The 17,816-nt window shown below is 48.4% G+C and overlaps 1 protein-coding gene across 1 annotated transcript; it reads left to right on the top strand.

Annotated features, from left to right (window-relative positions):
- Window positions 1–1,408: 1,408 nt before the first annotated feature.
- ELMOD2 (ELMO domain containing 2) lies at window positions 1,409–17,353 on the top strand. The gene is made up of 8 exons (XM_007536317.3): window positions 1,409–1,564; window positions 3,528–3,556; window positions 5,579–5,676; window positions 6,468–6,597; window positions 7,865–7,998; window positions 8,726–8,794; window positions 9,599–9,732; window positions 13,336–17,353. The coding sequence occupies exons 1-8, from the start codon at window positions 1,423–1,425 to the stop codon at window positions 13,479–13,481; spliced, it is 882 nt and encodes a 293-aa protein (XP_007536379.1). The 5' UTR covers window positions 1,409–1,422; the 3' UTR covers window positions 13,482–17,353.
- Window positions 17,354–17,816: the final 463 nt, after the last annotated feature.

Raw genomic sequence — 17,816 nt, 5'->3', positions numbered from 1 at the left:
TGCAGCGGGGCGGCGACTCACCTTGCGCGCGCGCACCCCTCCAGGTGGCCGTTGCCAGGGAAACCGCCGAGCGTCCCCGGGGCTCCGCGCATGTGCACTAGGCGCGAGCGGCGGGCGCGCCGTCTCCGCGCTCGTCATTGGTGGAGCGCGGGCCAATGGGAGCAGGCAGACGGTGTCCCGCGGAAGGCGTTCCCCGGACCCGAGGCGCCGACTTCCGGGTCGCGGTGCTTGCAGGGGTCGCTCCGGCTAGAGCGTTGTTTCCGTTGCCGGCTGTCTGCCGTTGGGGAAACCGAGGCAGCCGCAGCCTGGTCCCCGCCCCCCCGCCCCGCAGAGCTTCCGCTCCTGTGAGGCGGCCGCCGTTTCTTTACCTCTTGCCTCGGGCCGCCCGCGTCGAGGGCGTGCGGACGGCGCGAGCCCCGCGGGGTCCCCGGGGCACCGAGGAGCGGGACGCCGGCCCCGGGTGCGAGCGCTTGCTTCCGCCCCTCTGGCCCAGTCGGCTGGGGCGCGGGAGGGGGCTCGGGGCGCCGTGAGCCGAGGGCACCCCCACCCCTTCCTCCCCACCCCCCGCCATGGCGCCGCTTTGTCTGCCGAGCGCGGACCCGACGGGCCCCGCACCTGCGCACCTGCCGCGCGGGCTCTGCGCTGTGACGGGCGTGACGGCCCCTCGGACCCGGGCCGCGGCCCAGGCAGCCGTGGGGGTCCAGCAGGCCGGGCCACGAGGGGCGCCTTTCCGATGGCTTCCACTCGGGAAGCCCCCTGCCTCCTTCTCCCCGGGGTCCCCCCGCCACCCCCTCCTGGAGTGAACATTCATGTTGGGGCGTCGGGGTGCCCGACCCAGGGGTCACCCCCTTGCCGCCAGCCGGCCTGCCCTTTGCAGAGCATCAGATGAGCGCGGGCTGTGTGTGTGTGTGTGTGTGTGTGTGTGTGTTGGGGGGCGGGGGTCCTTGGCCCTGTGCCCCACTTCCATCCGGGGACCTGGGGGGGAGCTGGTGCTGCAGCCATGGCGTCTCCCCCTCCCTCCCCCCGGGGTGGAGGGGAGGTTGCAGAAGTGCCCCCTTTGCAAAGGAATCCCACACCTGGTGGTTTGGATGGAGACAACCTTGCTGGGTCTCATTTGCTCTCGAGTCCCAGCTCTCAGAAGATGAAAAATGAAAATAAGCAAATGGAGAGCTGGAAGCTGAGCGTGTCTGTCCCGTCGGACCGATTGTTTGCAGTTTTTAGACTGAGCCCGCCACTGTGTAACAGACATGGCCGAGTCTGCCATGGTTCCCGGCCGTGCCCGGTCATGACAAGATGGGCACACTGGAATATGGACTAGCTTAAGAGACAGGACTGGGGGGGATCTGACGATTTCCATTTTAAACCCCACCGTGAGGTCACTAAACCTGTCGTGTATTTCCTTCTCCAGAAAAGAAAAAAAAAATGTTCATTTCTTTGTGGGAGTTCTTCTACGGGCACTTCTTCCGATTTTGGATGAAATGGCTCTTGCGCCAGATGACAGGAAAGTGTGAATTGCAGCGAATCTTTGATACGTATGTGCGAGCACAGAGGACACGGAGGATAGGTAATGTCGCGAGTGGTCGGGCCCCTCCACCCCAGCAACGCTGGTGCTCAGTTTGGATCTTCATCTAGTTGCTGAAATTCAGTCTCATGGTCTTGGAAATGTAGCTTTGACTCTTTCCTCTCTGAAACTGATTGCTAGTTGATTCCCAGGCCAGCTAGTTAGCTTGTCTGGGAAGGTGCCTGGCCCCCACCGCACAGGGGCAGCCTCTGGTGGTATCTCTCCCTTCCTTTTCTTTTCTTTTCTTTCTCTTTTTTTTGTCACTGGGGTTACACTACAGATTGTTTTTCAGATAGCGACAGAATGCCTTTGCCTCTGTCCCTGTCTCTCTCTTTTTCTGTCTGAAAAGGTCATCCCAGTGTGGTGAAACCCCAGTAACGACAGACAGTGCAAATATTATTACTGTTTACTTCACCTTCTGTGCTAAGAATTGGAGCTGAGATTCACTGTTGGGTGCAGCCTTTTCCCAAGAGAAAACTCTGTACGGCCCTGAGTCCTTCACAGAGCTCCCTCGGGGGCGTCTGGATCGAGTCTGTCTGTCCTCCGCACCCTTCCTCACTTACGTAACTCTGGAGAGGACAGTACCACGGGTGCGGTGATTCAGAAGTGGAGTTAGGATGCAGCCAGGGGTGTGCAGCCGGTCCCCACGGGGCCATCTGGCACGGGGAGGTGCGGAGTGTGACTTGAGAGCTGGGAGATGCACGGGATGAACACTAGCTCTCAAGGCCCCCACCGGAAGGAAAGATGTGAACCTGCTTTCACCATCACCGCTTAGCCAGCACATGTGGAAGTGGTCAGGAGTGGGATGTGTTCAGCCGAACAGAAACCGAGCTGATCCCTCTCTCACTCTGGTGTGACGTCTGTAGGCTCGGAGGCACAGTCTGCCTTCCCTCTGGGCTCACCGGACACTCCTCTTGAGCAGGGCTGCCCTCAGGCCTTCTAAGAGTCAGCAGTCTTCAAGGCGGCACTGCTTTCACCAGGAGCACAGCGAGCGAGGACGGTGGGTGGGGTCCCTTGTCTGTGGTCAGGGTGAGGAGGCCAGGGTGTGGCTGCAGGTCCCGCTCACAGTGCTGAATGGAGACCTATCGGTCTGCTTGTGTCGAAGCAGTGTGCTTCAGCCAGAAGCTCTACGGCCTGGGACTGAGGGGGTGGGTGTCTGTCCGGGGCTGTGTGGGGAGGGTGCCGGGAGGGGTGGGGGCCAGCGTGTGGATGACTGGAGCTTAGTGCCGCCTCCTCCATGCTGGGCCCACTTAGATGCTTGCCTGCTCTTTGGTTCTGCCCTGCTGACAGCTCTGGGAGAACAAAGAGCCTCTTAATCAGAAACCCCGCAGCCCTGCGTGGCATTTCAGAGAATGGGGGCAGAATATGTTGAGGCTTTGATGGAAGAGGCCTTTTCCATAGATTTGAATTCTCAAAGTACCTAGGAGAAAAGGAGACCTTTAGCAAATGTGGCAGAGGGAAAAAGATTCATCAGAGCAGCCAAAGTGCTGTCATTTCTTAAAGCAGGAGACAGTGGAGGGGCAGTTTTGCTGTTGGCCTGCCCAGCGGCTGAGCAACCGAATCAGTGGCCGTCTGTTCCTAGCTGCCCCTGTGCTGCCGTGTGGCTCAGCGGTCGGCTCCTCAGGCTGACAGATGGGGACAGTGTGTCAAGAGCACTGGTCTTGCAGATGAATGGTCCTTGGAGGCAGCTGGCTGAACTTGCTTGGGCACCGCTTAGGGACCACGCGTATGTACACAGCAGATTAGGTGACCCCCGCCTCTTTGGCTCGGATTCTTGATGTGCTCGAGTCAGGACTTTGGAATCATTGAGTTCTCAGTGCTTTCAAGATAATTTTTTAAAGTATTTGTTGTGTTACTCCTGTAACACAACAAATACTTTAAATAGCTGATTTGACCTTTTTACTGTTTGCTTGTGACACAGTTCACAAATACTACTTAAGTAATAACTTCTTTTTTTTCATTTCAGAAAATTCCTTGACCTACTCCAAGAATAAGGTAGGATTATATCAAGGTGATTATTCTAACATATTGGACTTGGAGATACTTGTTTTTACTTTATACTTGTAAGATTTGTTTATTTTTATGAGCGAGAGAGAGAGAGAGAGAGAGCCAGACCACTGCTCAGCTCTGGCATATGCTGGTGCCAGGGACTGAACCCTGGGACCCATTAGGCCTCAGGTGTGCAGGTCTGACTCACAGACCACGATGCTAGCTCCTCTGCCTGATACCTTTTTTCTTTTTTAAGACAGCCACAAGTTTAGAACTCAGGATCAATTTTGATGTCCTCCCAGAAGCATCTTTACTTTCAAGCGTATTGAGTGAAATCCAGTTGGGAAATGATCTGATTTTTTTTAAAGATTTGTTTCTAGCCATTGAGATTGAGAGCAGCCGGGGCTTGACTCTGGCGAATTCAGTGCTGGAGATTGAACTCAGGACCGTGCATGTGGGACTCCTGCACTCTGCCATTCAGTCACATCCCCAGATGCAAAAGAGTCCGTGTTTCAGACAGCATTTCTGTGTGTGCGCCCTGCCACCCTTGCACTAAGAAGGAGCTTCAGTCATGCTCCCTATTGTGGGCTTTTGCTGGTTTGTTTGCCTTCTGGCGTGATAGGTTGGGGGAAATGTAAACACAAAGCCGCAGAGTGTGGTTTCATTACTGACAGCTGTCCACTGCCGAGAGTCTCTCGCCGGGGATACCGGCAGCTTGAGGACGCCGACTGTCTCTGTGGGCCACAGTGTACAGGGCAGCAGCATTGAGACTTGTGCTGAAACCCAGGCCACGTTCTTGGGGAGGGTCTTTCTATCCTGCCTTGTCTTTTTCCTCTTGCTTTTAAAGTAATCTTAAATGTTCCACGTGCCTCACACTGAAACTCCTTTCTTTTTTCTTTGATGCTTCCAGGGCTTCACTGGGGCTTCATGCCAAACGGCCCACCACTCTTAGTGGCTGGCTGTTGTTTTCAGGCAGAGGGTTATGGGTAGAGAGAGAGAGAAACACAAGGAGGAGAAACACCACTTCATTGCTCATGAGGTCTCCCCTTTGGTCCTCACTGGTGGTGGCCAGAGTCCAGGCAGAAAATCCAGAGGCACCAGCGGGTTCCCCTGGAGGCTGACTGAGGGCAGAGTCCGGCTGCTTGGGCGGGGAAGGCCTGAGTGTGTTCGCCCGTAGACCGGGAGAACCCAGTGGCCGTTTGCAGCACAAGTGACTTGAGAAATCTGTTTTATTTGCTTAGAAGACTTGGAAGGCTCTCTGTCCCTTACCTTTTGCCAATGGCTACTGCTGGCGGTGGGGTTACAAAAATGCCTTGTGGGATCAGGCAGTAGCACAACAGGGTAAGCGCACACGGTATGAAGCGCAGGGACCAGTAAGGATCCTGGTTCGAGCCCCTGGCTCCCCACCTGCAGGGGGGTCACTTAACAGGTGGTGAAGCAGGTCTGTAGGTGTCTGTCTTTCTCTCCCCCTCTGTCTTCCCCATCTCTCTCCATTTCTCTCTGCCCTGTCCAATATCAATGACAATAATAATAACCACAACAACGACAAAATAACAAGGGCAACAAAAAGGGGGGAAGCCTCCAGGAGCAGTGGATTCCTGGTGCAGGCACCGAGCCCCAGCAATAACCCTGGAGGCAAAAGAAGAAGAAGAAGAGGAAGGAGAAAAAGCAGCCTGTATTTCCATTTATTTGTGCTTAGAAAGCACCTCTGCATTCAAATGACAGAGTGACAACAAACATGTGCGGTACATATGCAGGGTCTCGTGCAGACAATGCCGGCAGATTGCCTGCTGAGAGCTGGGGCTGAGGCCCACGGGGTCTCACCAAGGAGGCCTCACCCCAGGCTCAGGCTGCGCCCCTCTTGCTAAGGAACAAGTGGCTCATTTTAAGATCCAGCGCCAGGGAGAACTTGAGGGAGGCTGGTTGGCTCTGCGCTTCAGTGTCCGCCGTAAAGTAACCTCTAGACCGACTTGCTTCTCCTCTGAGGACAGGGTTCCCCGCTCAGCTCTGTCTCACCTGCCACCATAGGTTCTGCGGGACGCGACGCTGGCTGTGGAGAGCGAGGTGGACAGGTGTGTGGAGGAGATCATGAAGGAGAAGAAGATCCACCCCGAGAAGGATGCCAGGTGGGGGCACCCCACACGCGGCCGCAAAGCCCAGAGTGGGCGGGCTGCAGTCCCCTCCCAGTGCCCCTCTGCCCTCACCACATGGGCACTGTGGTCCAGAGAGGGCCAGCGGGAGCCGCGCTAGGTGCATCCTCCACCCCGGGCTCCTGAGCCGGTGAGGCCAGTGCCCTTGGACTGGCCCCAGGGCTGGACCGTCCCAGCCCTGAACCAAGCGTGCATCCTCGTGACCCGCTCTCACGGGATGTGTGTCAGCACAAGAGTTTGCTCAGAGGCGCTGCGCCTACTCGGCCCCACTCCCAGCAGACTCTGTCACATTCGTTGTACACAGAAGGTGGGGGAGGGGACGGAGAGGAGAGTTTCTGCAGCATCACTCCACCATCCGTGAAGCCTCCCTTCTGCTTGATGCCCCAGCTCATGGCTGGGGGCTCAAACCTGGGTCCTCACGCATGGCAAAGTGTACACTCTCCCAGGTGAGCAGCCTCTGGCCCCTCCACTCGGTCCCTCTTCCAAAGTCCACATCCACAGACAAGGATTGACTCGCCCCGCCTTTGTGTCCAAGCCCCAGGAGATTGGCAGCATTTGGCTCTTCTGTGTTGATCCAGCACTTGGGGCTCAGGAGAGAGGCAGAGAGTACAAGCAGGTGGCATTGAGGTGGGTCCTGTTGGACAGGACAGGAGGGACCCTCTGCCCGTGTCCTGTGGAGGCCATCTGAGTGCGGAGGCCACAGCCCCGCAAGGAACCCTTTAACTGAGGAGACTGTAGGGGTTGAGAAATAATGTTGTTCATTTCAGCTTTAAGATCTGCATGAAGGCCTGCTTGCTGCAGATATCTGGCTACAAGCAGCTCTACATGGATGTAGAGAACGTGAGGAAAAAGCCATATGACTCAGACAACCTGCACCATGAGCAGCTGCTGCTCAAGGTGAGCGCACAGCCCCTGAGCACACAGCCCCTGAGAGCACACAGCCCCTGAGCACACAGCCCCTGAGGGCACAGCCCCTGCATATACAGCCCCTGAGCGCGCAGCCCCTGAGCACACACAGCCCCTGAGACCACACAGCCCCTGAGGGCACAACCCCTGAGAGCGCAGCCCCTGAGAGCACACAGCCCCTTAGCGCACAGCCCCTTAGCGCGCAGCCCCTGAGCGCACAGCCCCTGAGGGCACAGCCGGGCTTTGTCTGGGGACTGAGTAGCCTCTCTGGGGTCCCTGCCCTCAGGGCTACCATGGTCTGTTTCTGCATCTTAAAGACATGTAGCCACTTCATTTGCTGATAAGCATGATGAAAATATATTCAGATGCATTTCTCTAGTGCTTTTCATTCTGAAACACAGGCTCTTAAAGGGAAATCTTTTCAACCAAAAAGCCCAGCAACTTCAGATCCCTTCCCGCTGCTTTTGATATGAAATGCTCCTGTGAGTTAGACTTTAGTTTGCTCTCAAGTTGAGAACACGGTTGTCCTCCTTCAGACCATAGCACACAGCCCAGGTTTGAACCCTGTTACCACCTGTGAGGTGCTAGGGCACTGGAGGGTGTCCTATGCTGTGGAGTTTCCCTGAACAGCGAGGTTATGCATGCATGCGCCTCAGCCCTCACAAAAACTAAAATGCTGTACACTTGTGAGTAATCAGGTGAGCTAGATTCCCTCTCATGACATGGGCCTGTTCTTGTGATCAGAGGCTAGTGACCTCCCAGTAGGCTCGAGCCTCCTGCCTAGTGTCTGCTTTTCTTTGCTTTTCTTTTTTAATATTTATTTATTTTATTTATTCCCTTTTGTTGCCCTTGTTGTTTTATTGTTGCGGTCATTGTTGGATAGGATAGAGAGAAATGGAGAGAGGAGGGGAAGAGAAAGATAGACACCTGCAGACCTGCTTCACCGCCTGTGAAGCGACTCCCCTGTAGGAAGGGAGCCGGGGGCTTGAACCAGGATCCTTACGCCGGTCCTTGTGCTTTGTGCCATTTAACCCGCTGCGCTACCACCCGACTCCCCAGTGCCTGCTTTTCAGTCGGCTTTTTCAATAAGTACACAATTTTCAGGATGGTTGAGAAGATTGCCAAGTACAGTCTGTTGGACCTGTGATTTCTCTGTACAAGTTACTTGCTAGAAAGCACAGTCTTTCTAGTTCTGAGAAGCGTCTTAGTAAATGAAGAGCATCACTATTGTTTGTAATACGGAAGCTTCTTTGTGCAGCTTTGGAATCTTCTCATGCCCACGAGGAAGTTGAATGCCCGAGTCTCCAAGCAGTGGGCTGACATTGGCTTCCAGGGTGATGACCCCAAGACAGACTTCAGAGGCATGGGCCTGCTTGGGCTAATCAATCTTGTGTAAGTGACATTTTCTTCTCAAAGTGAGATTGAATGTGCCCTGCTGCCTGGCTGACCTCTTGTGGGCTATGACCCCGTTGCTCATGCCCTCTGAATCTCTGAATCATAATAGCTGCATGGCCGGAAGGCCTCACCCGGGGCCAGCAGCAGGTGTATGTGTGTGTGTGTGTGTGTGTGTGTGTGTGTGTGTGTGTGTGTGTGTGTACACATGTACTGTGTTCCTTTCCCTGTTTATCCTCTTCCTCCTCACTCTCTGATTCTGTTTAGGGAAATATACTAGCTAAGAGGGCAGCTAAGGCTCCTTACACTTCCTCTCCATCACTTATGACAAGTGATCCCAATCCAAAGATGTGCAAATAAAATAATTATAGTCTTGGGGTGTGCCCTTGACCATAATATGCAGACAGTAAGATAACAATAAATACAATAAAATAGCTGTTAACAAAATTTGGGGTATTGTTATGAAAAATTATTTCTGGAATTGAGCTAAGGCATGTGAACATTGAGGAGATGTCTCCAGGTCACTATGAATAAGGCCCTGGGAGAGGGAAGCAGCGTGAAGGGGTTTCAGTATCTCCAGCTGTCTCCCCAGCACAACAGTCTTCGGCTTCCTGTGGTAACTAAGTGCTGTGAGTAAGAAAGTTCCTTACACACTGGGTATTTGAAATCGCTTCTGGACATCTTCAATCTGAAAGACATATGTTGATTTCTTAAACTTTTCTTTTAGGTATTTCAGTGAAAATTACACTAATGAAGCCCATCAGATTCTTTCACGTTCCAGTCATCCAAAATTGGGGTAAGCTGGTTGAGTATCAGAGAACCTGTCAGCTCTGGACTCAGGTTGGCTCGCTGTCTGGGCAGGACCCTGCACTTGCTTTCCATGCACAGCGCGAGCACTGGCCCACCCTCAGCTTTTCCCCTACTGAGGGAGCGTTGCTTCCGTGGGGTCTTCCCCTCTGTCTTTATGTCTTTGTCTTTCATTCTTGGGGGAAAAATGTTTAAAAGAGTAGATTTGGAGTAGTGAAGGCTCCGGGACAATAACAAAAATGTGCAGATATCTTTTTAATGAGGTTATTTTAATTAACAAGAACCTCATAAAGAATATTATACGACACATGTCAAAATATGAAGAAACCAGTAATACATGTATTGCGATAATACTTTTATCATAAAAGTAGTGTGTATGTAAATTTAGGAAAATATTTATAATTTTAAAAATAGATTTGAAAATAGAAATAAGAAATAGTTTGAGTATAGGAATAGAAAATTGCATTGTTTTTTAACTTGTCTAGTGAAATGTAAGTCAAGGTCATATATTAGCTTTATCATTGTTACTTTATTTTTATATTCCAGTGATACCTAATCTTTGAGGGAAAAATATTACATAACAGTATAACAAAAATAAGTTCCTCAGCAATGGAGAAAAATGTCAGATTAGTCGGTGTACTTTAGAAATGAGTGAAATTATATATAGTACTTTGAAAAAAATACTTTCACACTCAGATGTTCATCTGTATAGAGCCATCTGGAATGCTTTGCGTACTTGTACACGTCTGAGCTATTTGACAAGCTGGTGTAACTGGTAATGTCTCTGACTTAGGTATTCTTATGCAATAGTGGGGATCAATCTGACAGAGATGGCCTACAGCTTGCTGAAGAGCGAAGCTCTCAAGTTCCACCTCTACAACTTCGTTCCTGGTGTCCCAACGATTGAACACTTCCATCAGTTTTACTGTAAGTTTAGTCCAGGTGTGGCTTCGCGAAACTTGAAACAGGAAAGGAGGGTGTGCAGCTTGCTGCTGCTGTCAGGTATACGGCCCGTGCGCATCACTCACTGTCTAGGGCCTTAGCAGCACAGGAGAATAGTGGAAGATGGGTCCCCAAGAGTATTTGCTATAGTTTTTTTTTTTTTTTTTTTCTGGGGACATTGGTTTTCCAGCCAGATACAGCCTGGCTCTTCCCTCTGGTTAGTGAATGCTGTGAGTCAAAGACAAACCATTGCAGATTATTTCGTGATTCTTGTAGGGGAAAAAAAATTCTGTTACAGGGGGTAGGACGGTAGCACAGCGGGATAAGCGCACATGGCGCAAAGCACAAAGACTGGCTCAAGGATCCTGGTTCGAGCCCCCGGCTCACCACCTGCAGGGCAGTTGCTTCACAAGCCGTGAGGCAGATCTACAGGTGTCTGTCTTTCTCCCTCTCTGTCTTCTCCTCCTCTCTCCATTTCTCTCTGTCCTATCCAACAACAATGACATCAATAACAACAACAGTAATAACTACAACAATAAAACAACAAGGGCAACAAGAGGGAATAAATAAATACCTAAAAAAAAATCTTTAAAAGAAAGTTCTGTTACAAAGAAGTTATTCACTGACTTCTCTACCACTTTTCTGAGCTCACACACCTCATGAACTGACACTGTAAAATCCACTCAGTTCACAGCTACAGTCCCCTGAGTTTTGGTAAGCTGACTGTATTGTACAAGCCTCACCTCTAGGAGTAGAACACTGATAACCCATCAGTAAGACTCATGCCAGTCGGCAGCTAGCCCTTGTTGCCCTGAAGCCCAGGCGCCCTTTCAGCTTTTGTTAGCTGGTCAGCAACAGTAGACGCTCACAGGGGATCCTAAGGCTAGGATGCTTGTATGTGTAGTATTCCTGTTGAGCCTGGTATTTCAGACCTCGAGGACAGTGTGTAAAGGACAATGGAAGGACAACGAAGTTGGTCGAAACAGCCTGCTTTCTGTGCAGCTCTAGTGGCGTTCTGCACAGCTCTAGTGGCGTTCTGCCCAGGTGCCCCTGGGCCCTGGAGTCTGAATGTCATTTTTCTGCAGTTGCCTAGTGTTTCTTGCAGTCAGCTTAGCCACCGCAGTCTCAGTTCTCTGACATCAGCTGACAGGCTAGACCAGGGGTGGGGAAGCTTCTTTCTGCCAAGGGCCGTTTGGGTACTTATGACATCATTCGCAAGCCATACAAAGTTAGTAGCTCAAGCAGGGGCACTTAACACTGCTCGGAAAAAGCTCCTGGACTTACTGGATTTCCAGTCCTGCCTCAGGTGGCCTTGGTAGGAGCAGAGCAGGTGATTTCTATAGTTTGTGGGCTTGGCATTGCCCAGCTGTTGTAGACCAATGGCCTCACTCCAAACCAAGAACTTTCTAGGTGTTTACTCTTGCAGAATTTACTCCAAGACCTATGAAGTCATTTCAATGGTCCCATTACTAATATCAATGAAAAGCAATTTAGAGGACTCAGACGAATAGTAAATAAAATCTCATAGGCAGAAACACTCAAGCAGCTGGTATAGCATAGCACGTGGGTGACTGTCGGACTGGCCTACAGCCCAGCTCACTAACCTTCAGTGTTTTTTGTTCTGTGGACCTATTGGAGTAAGAAGGGCAGAGGCTTGACTTCCTGCTTGTGTGTGTGGGTGTTTTCTTTTTTATTTAAATATCTATTTACCTAATAGGGCAGAGAAAAATGAAGAAAAGAAGGGGAAACAGAGGGGGAGAGAGAGAGGCGGAGGGAGGCCTGCTTCACTTGTGAAGCTTCCCCTCTGCAGGTAAGGAATGGAGGCCTGAGCCTTGCCCGTGTGCATGGTACCGTGTGCACTTAACCAGGTGTGCCCTGCCCGGCCCCTGTGTGGTTGTGCTAATAGTGTGCTGTTAATGCTGATGTATGCACAAAATCAACCTTAATTAAGAGTACCACTTAAAAAGTTACAAGCACAAAGTGCAAGGACCGGCATAAGGATCCTGGTTCGAACCCTCGGCTCCCCACCTGCAAGGGAGTCGCTTCACAAGTGGTGAAGCAGATCTGCAGGTGTCTTATCTTTCTCTCCCCCTTTCTGTCTTCCCCTCCTCTCTTCATTTCTCTCTGTCCTATCCAGCAACGAAGACAGACAACAATAAAAAACAACAAGGGCAACAAAAAGGGAATAAATAAATTTTCAAAAAAGTTACAAGAGTACAGTCTTGGCTTGTTTTGTGGGAACAAGAAGCAGATGGTATCCCTCTGCTCCAAGAGGCTTGATTTAGTTTTTTTGATTCTAACTGACAAAAATCCCAGTGCTTATAAAGCCAGAGCTGAATCTAAACTCGTTACTAAAATGACCTTCTTGTGAAGTGGTGTTTCAGTGTTGAGATGCCATGCATGTTAACTGTTACCGTTTACTTCCTGGCTCGTGTTTAGAGAGGAGACTGACACTTCTGTACAGGAGGTGGTTCTGGGAGACCACGGTCACCTAGACTCGTGTGTTTACTCCCTGACTTTCCCCTGTTGATCTGAAATAAGTCACTTTCTGTTCCTTCAGAAAAACCTCTCAATGGTCTGGGAGGTGGTGCAGTGGATAAAGCATTAGACTCTCAAGCATGAGGTCCTGAGTTCGATCCCCAGCAGCACATGTACCAGAGTGATGTCTGGTTCTTTATTAAAAAAAAAAAAGAAAGAAAGAAAAGAAAAAGAAAAACCTCTCAGAAGGGAAAATGAGATGTTAGAGGAAACAAAGCCTATTTTCAGCTGAACAGAGACCACAGATTTCGCTCTGGCTCCTGTTTCCTCTACGGCAGACGGGAACCCCTCAGTCCTATGCACGGGGCTGCTGGGAGTGGGAACGCCCTCACTCTGCAGTCTGCTTGAATCCAAACAGGGTCTAGCAGGACTTTCAAAATCACACTTGTTGGTTATAAATACTCTTACAATCTTATTTTCATTAAATGCTTTTCACATTGTGGGGGCTAATTTGCTATTAAAACAGTGAACCAGTATGCTTAGAGTTCATATACTCTTTTTAAAAAGAGAACAAGTGATGAAGCAACTCTGCAGGTGTCTTGTCTTTCTCTCCCCCTCTCTATCTTCCCCTCCTCTCTTCATTTCTCTCTGTCCTATCCAGCAATGACAACAACAATAATAACTACAATAATAAAACAACAAGGGCAACAAAAGGGAATAAATAGCTAAATTAAAAAAAAAGAGAGAGAGAAAACGTGTTAGTAGTTCATTGTGAAAAATAAAAAGTAAAAACTACTGTGTAGAAATCAAGTAGAAAATAGCTTTCCTGTATTTTCTCCTTGTTTGGACATTTTATTATGTTTCTGGGGCCTGTGATAATAATACTTCTCAAAGTATCTTTTCAATATCTTATCTCAATAGTGATGATTTTTCTAGCTAAATAGTAAATGTACACTAAGCATTTTACTTTTGGACATAGAAAAATACATGTTGTAACAGTTCTCAGGTTATGATGAGTTCTGATTACTGTATCCTAATGTGGAATTTAAATTCAAGTGAGATGTGATCTTAATATTGTTCTATTTATAATTCATGTTTCTTTAATTGCAGGTTACCTTGTCTATGAATTTGACAAGTTTTGGTTTGAAGAAAAACCAGAAAGCATAATGTTTTTCAACATATATAGAGAAAAGTTTCATGACAAGATTAAAGGACTCTTACTGGATTACAATGTATCACTTACTTTGAAAACATGAATCATCTACTCTACCTTCTATTTCTACCACATTTTGCACACACAACAGAATTTATATGTTGTAATAGAAACTATCTGATCACTTACACTCCTTATCTATAATTTCCTACAAGAGTATTACCGAAATTCTATCTAAGAAAGCTAGTGGACAATCAGTGTATGTTTACAGTCGCTGATACACTGTTCTCCAAAGGTCCCTTCTCTTCCAAAGATGCCCTCTGTACTGTCCCGGGAACTACAGACTCAGCCCACCTAGTGTCAAAGTCTGAATCAGGTATTTGTATTAAGTTGGTCAGCAAAAAACACAGTGTGAAAAATAAGTTCTCACTTTTCTGTGTCGAAGCTATCAAGTTACTGTCTGTTAAGATTTGTTGCTTTCTAATTCCCTTAATGTCAGTTTTCTGTTTGTTTTTGTAAGTTAGTTAACAGGAAGAGTAGTTCTTCACAGCTTATTTTTGTCCATTTACATTTCAGTCACATGAATCGTTGGAAAAATCATGGTCTTTGGTTTGGCTTCTCTGATTTGTCCTAAGTAGATCTTCAAGAATAATGGTGGTATTTCTGGCTAGCTGTTTCGTGTTGAAATGGAATACTGCACTTGAAATATCACAGATACTTTTCTCTTCTTCCACGCTCACTTTGACCTGCTGTGCAGAAGAACCTTAGCTGGAGTTTGGTGTGAGGGCTTTATTGGCGCTCTTCCTACATGTGATTATAAAAAGAGATGTGTAATCAATTGCTAAGAACATCTTTCTTGTATTCAAAGAGCAGTTTAAATGAAGCTGTCTTTGAAGTTAAACAAGAGGAAAACTTAGGACTCTTTAAAAATCTCAGTGAAACATCATTGGTTTCTCTGACTTTCTGTTAACGCTTGTTTCTCTTTGCTTTGACGCCATAATGTTTCTGCAGAATGATGTGGGGACCGGATAAGTGTTCTTTGAGTTAGTAGTTTGTGGGATCCTGAAGCAGCCTGAGGAGGAAGCCTGCAACTTGTCTGGCTTTTTCCTCATAAACTCTCAGGAGGCCAGCAGGAGCTGTCCAGGATTGTGTAGGGAGGAGAGTCTGGAAGGGTTTCTTTGGTTTCCTGGTGGCATTTATGCTCAGAGAAAAAAACACATAGAGGTCGAAGATAGGCTCATCCGACTGCGAGTTTTCCTTAAGTCTTACAGAAACCAACCTATTTGTTGATGAAATTTAGCACATCTCTGTGTGTGTGTGCGCGCTTGCGTGCCAAGCGTGTGGAGCCTGGCTTTGCTATGCAAGAGCAAGAACTGAGGCTTCCAAGTGTGTGTTCATGTCTACTGACAAGCCTTTCTTGAGACTCTCCAAAGAGAAGGGTGGGGGACACCCCATGGGAAGGCAGCAGTGCTGTGTAGCACACTCCCACACGGTGGGAGTGAGCGTTGAATCAGCGGATCTCAGCCAGACAGTGGTGTTCTCACTTTCCAGTATTACACACACTTAGATCTCGTTGTGGAGGAGACCTCCCAGACTTAGAGTCGTCACCTCTTCGGTGTTTGAAGCTCTGCCTCTGGCTAACGTGCAGGAGCACGCAGCTGAGCAGCTGTTGGTCGCTGAGATGCACCTTGGGAAGGTCTTTGCTACCACATGAAAGAGCCTTTGGCTTCACCTTACGCTGAAAATCCCTTTACATCTGAACCTTTCTGCAGCTGAGATCGTGAACTGATTTAAGCCGTGTGCTTCAGTGGTTCAGATATGAAAAGACTTGTGTGCGCGTGTGCTGTGCTGGGGCCTCACACATGCACCGCTCTACTACCACTGGCTGACTTTTCATTTGTTTTTAAAGTTCAGATAGAGAAGAACTGAGAGGGGAGAGGTGGAGAGAGCAGGAGAAACACCACAGCACTGTTCCACCATCTGTGGGACTTCCCCTGGTGCTGGACATGTGCTCACATGTGGTGTCAGGGCCTGGTAAAGAAAGCGCTCTACTGCGTGAACTCTGTTTCTCAGCATGAAGGGAAAACGTTTTTAAATAGTTATGTTTGTAGAGAGACAAAAAAAAAAACCCTTTTCAATAATGTTAAAATAACTCATTAGAAAATTTGCGCAATAACATCTTTAAAAAATTTTTTTCTGGGGCCAGGCGGTGGCGCACCTGGTTGAGCGCACACATTACAGTGCGCAAGGACCCGGGTTCAAGCCCCTGGTCCCCACCTGCAAGGGGAAAGCTTCACGAGCGGCGGAGCAGGGCTGCAGGTGTCTCTCTGTCTCTCCCTCTTTCCATCTCCACCTCCTCTCTCAATTTCTGACTGTCTCCAATAAATAAAGATAAAAAAATTTTTTTCTTTCCTTTATTTATATTTGAGAGATTTTATCCTGAGACACAGAAGCCAGAGCTTCACACTGGTGCAGTCTGTGCTGGGGATTGAACCATGAACCTCAGGCCTATAAGTGCAGTGTTCTGCCAGTTCAGCCATCTTCCCAGCCACAGTCACCAGTTCTTTAAATGCACCTCTGTCATGCAGTATAGATACTGTTCTGGTTTTGCCTACAATAATCAGGAACCGTCTCAGGCGGTTGTATGGTGAGCTGGTCTAAGAGCCACTCACACAGCCCAAGGTTTGCTAGTGTGAAGGCAAGCTAATGTCGCCAGCTATCGATTGGAATGGAACAGGAGGCTTTGAACTGACGTTTCTGTGACATTCGTGAAATGAACATGTCATTGGATCTGACTCCCTACTTTTCCTTACTTTCAACATATGTGAGTTAGAATTTTATGTAGTTTTCAAATCCATATTTAGAATCGTATGTGTTTCTGTAATAATAAAATCCCACAGTAGTGATAGACTTGAAGTAGCAGGAAAATTAGGTTGTGGTATCAAGAAAAGTGAATCATTGCTGAAATGAAGTTTGGTCTGTGCCAGGTTGGAGAGGGCACCAGTGACAAGGGCAGAGGAAAGATAACACTATAATGGTTGGCATCCAAACGTGTCCTGGGAGACAACCTTTAAAGAAATGGGGGAAGTCAGGGAAGACTGGTGAGCCCAGACCAGCCTCTCTCTTGGTATAAATGGTGGTTTGCAGTGAGATAGAACCATCAGTGTCTTACTGGTACCAGTTAGAATTTAGCAGACCAAGTCTTTCTTTCCTTGAAAATAACCTGTCCTGATGTTTTCCTACTCTGAGAGCTACGTGGATTTGTGTGTACTTTTCTGTGTGAAAATGTGTGCACTCTTCTTGCTCCAGCGTGCGTATTGTTTGTGTGCTGTTTCTCCCACCTCTGGGCCCAATGAAGCAGAAGCTGGTCTGAGACACGTTTCAGGAAAGCCGCTGCCTGAGTGTGGACAGCGGGCGGGCTGAGCACTGCCAGGGCGGAAAGGCCGCACGCGACTGCGGCAGAGGAGAGAAAAGGTTTCCCCTGAAAGGCAGTGGTGTTTGTTTTTCCACCTGGAATCAGTGGCTGGAGAGCAGTAGCTCTTTTCTCAGGATAAATGGTGCATCTAGCTTCTCTACGATCAAGTCTAGGGAGGCCTAATTTCCATTTTCGTATTATGAGCCTCTACAGAAATAATTTTTTTAAATGAAAATTAATGGAATTATTTTAAAAAGAAATCTGAAAGACATTGCAAGTAAGCTTTTCTTTTCTGGCTTCAGTCAGATCCGGTAAGACCGAGCTGCTAGGTCCCACCTATAGGGTGATTCTCTGTTTCTGTTTTAAAATTTTTCAGAAATCTATTTAAGCAGTAGTTTTCCTTGGGTGGAAAAGTGCTGGTTGATAGGTGAAAGAAGCAGATTTCTGTCTACTTTGGATAAAGCAATTAACTTCTTATGTATAAAGCAATAGCTGAAATGTGATGTCTTTTTGTTCAGAATGTTGTGAGCAAATAAACACGTTGGAATTGTTAAAGCCTTTTCTGTTGACTTTCAACTCCCTTTCCATCCTCCCCACCCCTTATTCAAATCAGTTCTGCTCATGACAAAATGCTGTTCTTAACCTGAAATCAGAATGTAGATAAAACTCTGGCTGTTACTTTTTAGCTTATCCGCATATCACACGTTTAAAATATTATTGAATATTTGGTTATGAAACCTGAGAGAGAGAAAAAAAAATAAGCCAACACCCACCCCCATTCTTACAAAGGGAAAGTCCAGAGATCAGCCACCTCACTAGCATCACAGTTCATCCCTCCATTCTAGCTCAGAAACTCCCAAGTCTAGGATGGAGGCTTGATTTTAATGATGCGCACAGGAATTAAGTGTCACAGAGCAGAAGTATTTTGGTTGCCACAAAACATGGGCTCTAAACATTTAACTCTACTAATTCTATTTATTATTACTGTTATTGCCACCAAGGGGTATTGCTGGAACTTGGTGC

The sequence above is a fragment of the Erinaceus europaeus genome, chromosome 19 (assembly GCF_950295315.1).
Source record: "Erinaceus europaeus chromosome 19, mEriEur2.1, whole genome shotgun sequence".
Taxonomy (NCBI): Eukaryota; Metazoa; Chordata; class Mammalia; order Eulipotyphla; family Erinaceidae; genus Erinaceus; species Erinaceus europaeus.
Note: the sequence above shows the minus strand (reverse complement) of the source record. Positions and strands in the feature narration are given on the sequence as shown.

Excerpts from the sequence above, each read along its gene's own strand:
- ELMOD2 (XM_007536317.3), top strand. The coding sequence starts at position 1,423 with ATGTTCATTTCTTTGTGGGAGTTCTTCTACGGGCACTTCTTCCGATTT. Across the intron at positions 3,557-5,578 it reads TGACCTACTCCAAGAATAAG|GTTCTGCGGGACGCGACGCT; the intron begins GTAGGATTATAT and ends CTGCCACCATAG. Across the intron at positions 6,598-7,864 it reads ATGAGCAGCTGCTGCTCAAG|CTTTGGAATCTTCTCATGCC; the intron begins GTGAGCGCACAG and ends TTCTTTGTGCAG.